The 6,428-nt window shown below is 59.1% G+C and overlaps 1 protein-coding gene across 1 annotated transcript in view; it reads right to left on the bottom strand.

Annotated features, from left to right (window-relative positions):
• Nucleotides 1-6,428, bottom strand: part of ANO1 (anoctamin 1) — a 92,638-nt gene that overhangs the window by 82,712 nt on the left and 3,498 nt on the right. The window contains exon 4 of the mRNA XM_021713360.1: nucleotides 5,851-5,934. Coding sequence (XP_021569035.1) covers nucleotides 5,851-5,934 — 84 coding nt within the window. The remainder of the gene's footprint in view (nucleotides 1-5,850; nucleotides 5,935-6,428) is intronic.

Raw genomic sequence — 6,428 nt, 5'->3', positions numbered from 1 at the left:
CCGCCCCAGCCCCGTCAGCTGGGAGAGGCAGGCGGTGCCCTGGGACTGGGGCGGGGGGCTCACGGCCCACCCTGGCCAGCTCTGTCCTGTGCCCGGCCTGGGTGTTAACTCTCACCACCACTCCATGAGGAAGGGCGTGCCACCATCACCTCCATCTCCCAGATGGGGACACTAAGGCCCAGAGAGGGACGGCCACTTGCCCAGGGTGGCTCAGCCGGGAAGGGGTGGAGTCGGATCCACTGTCGGCTCTCAGAAGGGCTGAGCCGGGTCTGAGCCCTCCAGGCCACGTCTCCACCACCCGCGATGTGCGCCGCCCTGGGCCTTGTCTGGAAGCCAGCCATCATTCTCCCGCGGCGTCCACCCTTGCGCTTTTCCGGAGTGACACCCGCAGAGGTGGGAGAAGACACCTGGAGGCTCCCCCCACCAGCCAGCCCGGCTCGGGGAGCTCACGGGACCTGCGGACGCCCGGGTCAGGTTCAGCACCGGGTCGGGTTCGGCGCCGGGACACCGCGGGCCTCCCCGTCCTGGCACAGCGGCCAGGACCTCAGCCTGCGGCGTTCCGGCAGTGACCCCAGGCACATAAATAACGCCCGGCAGGCTTTGAGGCTGGACTTCAAAGGGGCCGGCGGGTCTCCGCTGCCAGAAAACAAGTTGCTACAACATTCTCTTGTCCCTTTCCTAAGAGCCCTGGGAGCAGACGCTGGCGGTCAAGGGGGAAAGGAGGGGTGGGGGGTCAGAGGTGAGGGGAGGCAGAGAGAGGGAGATGGAGTCTCTGCGCCCCTCGTGTGGCTCAAAGCGTCGCAGCCTTTCCTGGCCACCCAGGCCTCTCTCTGGGGCCCACCCCTGGGCCTGGAGAGCTGGTGCTGGGAGCTGGTGCCGGGACCCGGGTGCAGGTTGCCTCTGGGCTTCTGGGTGGCGGGCTGGGACCTCGTGTGGACACCACGGCTTTCCCTGGGGACACTTCCGCTGGCTCCTGGGAGCTGCTTTCCCCATGCTCCTCAGGCCTCAAAGCTCGGTCCAGGCCCAGTGCCCCGACCACCCGGGAGCTGGGCCCCCAGACCTGCGGGGTCAGAGCCTGCACTCGGAGAAGACCGCCCCACCCAGGGGTTCCCGTGCACATCCTGGGCCCCGCAGCGAGGCCGACTGGGCCAAGGCCGGGCCCGGTCACTCCCACAGGCCAGCTGCACTGCCACCCAGTCGTCCAGACCCCCCGCTGAGACGGTCCGCCCTGCCCAGCCAGCCTGTTCCGGGGCTGCCAGTCCATGCACATCTCGGCTAGTGTGGGGGTTGAGCTGTGTCCCGTAAAGACAGGCTCAAGTCCTAACCCCAGGTAGCTGTGAAGGGGACCTGGGCTGGAAACGGGGTCTTTGCAGGCGTGACCAGGTTAAGATCAAGTCATGATGGATTTAGGGGGGCCCTCGATGGAATGACGGGTGTCCCTCAAAGAAGAGGCCACACAGAGGAGAAGGAGGCCAGGGGAAGACAGAGGGGACATCAGAGTGATGTGGCCACAAGCCAAGGGATGCTGGAGTCCCCAGAAGCTGGAAGAGGCAGGGAGGACCCTCCCCCGTGACCTCCAGAGGGTGTGTGACCCGCTGACACCTTGATTTTGGACTTCCAACCTTCAGAACGGTGGCCCAGTCTGTGTCCCTTTGTTACAGGAGTATCAGGAGATGGACACGGGTGTCATCTGGTCCCTACGAACCAGCCCCCATTGGGCGCTTGCCCAGGTCACCTTCTGGGGACGTCATCGCCACCTGGCATCACGCGATGCCGCAAGATGACCGAAAGTCTTCTGACTCAGCGAAACAGAAAGGCACGGGGGCTCACGTCCGTGAGAGGATCACAGCCCGCCCACCCACGAGCAGCACAGCGCCACCCACCCACCCACGCCCTTGGGCACAAGGGCCAGGGCACACCTGCTGGGTCGGTGACCCCCAGGAGGCTGCCTGGTCCGGGCTAGGAGGTGACCGGCATCCCACACAAGACCTCCTTATTCACCGTCCCCTTCCCTCGCCCTCGTTTTTAAATGCAGGCCTTCTCAGAGCCTTTATTGCGCATTGTGAGCTGATGTCCAAGAGGGTGCTAGAGAATGAAGCCTTTTTCGGAACCCCCGGCCCCATCCAGCCTTTAGACCAGGGGTTCTAACTGCGGGTGACTTTGGCCTCCGGGGACACTTGGCAAGGTTGGGGGAATTGTTTTTGGTCTTCACAACCTGGGGGCTGTCACCGACCCGGCAGAGGCCAGGGCTGCCATTAAATGTCCGGTCGATGGTGCCAAGGTCGAGACACCCGGCGTCAAACACAGAGGCGTCATCTCAGAGGAAGTCACAGAGAGTTGGAGTCTGGGACCGGTTCTGTGGATTCTCCACCCCCCCGCCCCGGGAAGCCGCGCAGGGGCCCCGAACGGCGCTCCCACTCGGTGCGACGGTGCAACGCGACTGTCTTGGGGCCGTCTTATACCTGCAAGCCCTTTGCTGCTTGTCCTCTGAGCACACTCCCGGGAAAGGTTCACGGCCAAGAGCGACTCTCCCCCTGAAACAGATACGCCAGCAGCTCTGCCTGCTAACCTCGCTGGCGGGGACCCACGCACACCTCCCGCCGAGTGTGCCCACGGCCTTTTAATAGCCTCTGGCCCTGCCCAGCTCCAGGTCAGCAGTGAAAACCTTAGGGCTGGGTCAGCTTGGAGGAGCCTTTCGGGGCTTCCAGGCGGCCCTTGTAAAACAATTTATGATCCCAGGGACTGCAGCAGGGACCCGGGGAGAGCTCAGCTTCAGCCGCTTTGGAAACTCGAGCCACCATGTCTATACCACAATGACGTTTTCTTTCTTTTTTAAATGCAGGCCTTCTCAGAGCCTTTATTGTGCATTGTGAGTTGATGTCCAAGAGGGGACGAGAGAATGCAGCCTTTCCAAACTTATCTGAAAATGACACCCCCCACAATGATGCTTCATTTTTAAAATGGCCAAAACAACTGCTAAAAAGCCTCTTTTCGCTCTGTTTTTTGAGTTGGAGTCTCACTCCGTCGCCCAGAATGGAATGCAGTGGCCCGCTCCCGGCCATCGCAGCCTCGACCTGTTGGGCTCTGACAATCCTTCCGCCTCAGCCTTCCAAGGAGCTGGAACTACAGGCGCGGGCTACCACGCCCAGCTCATTTTTGATTTATTGTAGAGACGAGGTCTCGCCAAGCTGCCTGGGCGGGTCTCGAACCTGCGGGCTCAGGCCATCCACTCGCCTCGGCCTCCCAAAGTGCTGGGATGACAGGCTGAGCCACCAAGCCCGGCCTCTTTTCGCTCTTAAGACACATTGCCAATGAAATCGGGGGGTCATCTATTGGAAAAATGACATCTCTTTTTGTGACTGGAACCCACGTCCTTATGTTTGCCTCTTTTTTTAATTAAAAAAATTTTTTGGGCCAGGTGCGGTGGCTCATGCCTGTCATCCTGGCACCTAGGAAGGCAGAGGCGAGAGGATTGTCTGAGTCCAGCCTTGACCTGCTGGGCTCAGGTGATCCTTCTGCCTCAACCTTCCAAGTAGCTGGAACTACAGGCGTGCACCACCACGCCCAGCTAGTATTTTGATGTATTGTCGAGACGAGGTCTCGCCAAGTTGCCCAGGCAATCCTCTCACCTCTGCCTCCCAAAGTGCTGGGATTATAGACATGAGCCACCTCACCCGGCCGAGAACATAAACTTTTAAAAGGGTGTGTATAACAGAGCGTTTGATCAGACTTGGCAAGGGTCATTCTTCTTCTTGGACGCTGCTCTTTCTGCCTTAGTATGAACAGGAAAGTGATAGAATATCGGCCAATAAAAATGTGCCCCATGCCGGACTCTGAATCAAGCACTTTGCAAGGGGGATCTATGATAACCCAGTGATGTCTCCGCCTTTCCAGTGGGGAAACTGAGGCTTCGTGGGCCAATGATAAGGAACGGTCCTGGCTCGGCGGGAAGGACCGGACCACAGAGCTTCTGGACAAGCATGAGAGGTCCAAGCAGGAAAGAGTGATGTGGAGGGCGCGTCCCAGACCAGACACCCGGAGAGCTCGGGGCATAAGATCTGGCCTTCCCAGCCTCTGCTCCAAGGAGCGGCCTGGGCCTCCAGTTATAAAATGACAGGCTGAAAGCAACCCACATAGTAGCAGTATTGTTCAGAAAGCCGCAGGGCGGGTGGGCGGGGCCGCACACAAAGCCAGCAGGAATCCATCTAAGACCAGGTGAGCCAGAAAACCCCAAGGGCCAGTGGATACCTGCTGCCCCCACAGAGTCGGGGAGAAACCTGGCGTCCTGGCTGGGTTCAAGTGGCCGTTTCCTGAACGCCAGAGCTCCTTAAGGTCCCTCCCACCCCCTGGACACTCCCAGGGGACCACTCTCGGGAAGGTGGATTGAGACCCAGATAGATGACCCGTGTTGAGTGAGACCTCAAGACTCACTGGGTGGGGTAGAGAGGGTCCCAGGGAGCATTTGCCATGGCTTTCGGGGGACGAGCCAGCTACGTGGGGTGGAACAGGGTTTATGCTATGATTTAAGGTTTTGTTTTTGTTTTTGTTTGAGTTGGAGTCTCACTCTGTCGCCCAGACTGGAGTGCAGTGGCCGCTCCCGGCCACCGCAGCCTCGACCCGCCAGGCTCCGGCGATCCTTCCGCCTCAGCCTTCCAAGGAGCCGGAATTACAAGCGCGCGCTACCACACCCGGCTGATTTTTTGATTTATTGTAGAGATGAGGTCTGACCTGCCCAGGCGGGTCTCGAACCCGCGGGCTCAGGCAATCCACTCACCTCAGCCTCCCAAAGGCGCGGGATGACAGGCTGAGCCACCGAGCCCGGCTTAAGTTTTATTTTTGAGTCAGGGTCTCACCCGAGAGCCCACACTGGAGGGCAGTGGCACGCTCTCACCTCCCCACTGCAGTCTCCACCTCCTGGGCTCTGGAGATCCTCCTGCCTCAGCCTCCCTAGTAGCTGGGACTACCGGTGCACACCACCACGGCCAGTGATTTCTGTGATTATTTTTTTTACTTTTTGTAGAGATGAGGTTTCGCTGTGCTGCCCAGGCTGGTCTCGACCTCCTGGGTTCAAGCGATCCTCCCGCCTCAGCCCCCCAAAGTGCTAGGATGACAGGCGTGAGCCCCACTGCGCCCGGCGAGAAGCAGGGTTTATCACCTGGGCTCCCTAATGGACTCGCTGTTTGGTCTAAATACTCAAAGGCATTCTTTTCACTGGACCCAAAGCAAGTATTATTCAAGGACATGGCGGGTCCTGTGGATGAAATACCAAGCCAACCCCGACTTCATTTTAAACACTCACGATGGGTTCCAGGGTTCCCTAAGGTAATCTGCTGTCTTCCCAGCTCTTAACATGTTTTAGAAGCGTTTATGGATTCTTGATTAATCTGTGCAGTCACAGCTCTGTAGGCTGGGGCCTGTCCCCCAATATTCACGGAAGGAAGGGTATCCCACACAGAGAGGTTAAGATGTCAGCCGGGAGGCACACAGCCATCGGCAGGGCGGCGGAGGGAAGCCAAGCCCCTCTCTCCACATGTGGCAGCCAGGCCCGCATGGTTGTTCTTTTCAGAAATCTTTCTCTTAGAAAGATTCTTCGCTTTGATCGGGGAGGGTGGCCAGCAATGTTACCGTCATGGCTTTCAGAGGACCAGGGACACCCAGGGGCCAGCTGGACCCAGCCTTCATTTCACAGATTGGGAAACTGCGGCCCAGGGAACGGCCGACGTCACCCAGGAAGCCTCCCAGGGGAGCTTCGTCCTCATTCCCTCTGAGCGGGCAAATCTTCCCAGGAAAGAAACTGACCAGAAGCATGAAATGTCTTGACCCTGAAGGTCACGCCTGCGAAGGCCAGACCCTCTCCCAGAGCAGAGGTGGCCGGGAGTGGCGCTCAAGGCTGCCCAAAGCCAGGCAAGAAACGATCTCTGGCCAGGCACGGGGGCTCACACCCATCATCCCAGCACTTTGGGAGGCCGAGGCGGGAGGATCGCTTGAGCCCGGGAGGTAGAGACCAGCCTGGGCAACATAGTGAGACCTCATCTCTGTGAAAAAGATGAAAATAAAAATGAGCCAGGCGTGGTGGAGAACGGCCTGTAATCCCAGCTACTCGGAAGGCCGAGGTGGAAGGATCACCTGAACCCAGGAGTTCGAGACCAGCCTGGGCAGCACGGTGAGATCTCGTCTCTATAAAAGAACTTTTAAAACGCTGGGTACAGTGGTCCACGCCTGTCATCCCAGCACTTTCGGACGCGGAGGCGAGAGGATCACCTGAGCTCATGGGTTCAAGACCAGCCAGGGCAACATGGTGAGACCTCGTCTCCACAATAAATTCAAAAATAAGCTGGGCGTGGTGGCATGCGCTTGCAGTTCCAGCAACTTGGAAGGTTGAGGCGAAAGGATCGCCTGAGCCCAGCGGGTCGAGGCTGCGGTGGCCG

This window comes from Carlito syrichta, unplaced genomic scaffold (genome assembly GCF_000164805.1).
Source record: "Carlito syrichta isolate Samal-C Ts95f unplaced genomic scaffold, Tarsius_syrichta-2.0.1 Scaffold304505, whole genome shotgun sequence".
Classification (NCBI taxonomy): Eukaryota; Metazoa; Chordata; class Mammalia; order Primates; family Tarsiidae; genus Carlito; species Carlito syrichta.
This window is presented reverse-complemented; position numbering and strand designations above follow the sequence as displayed.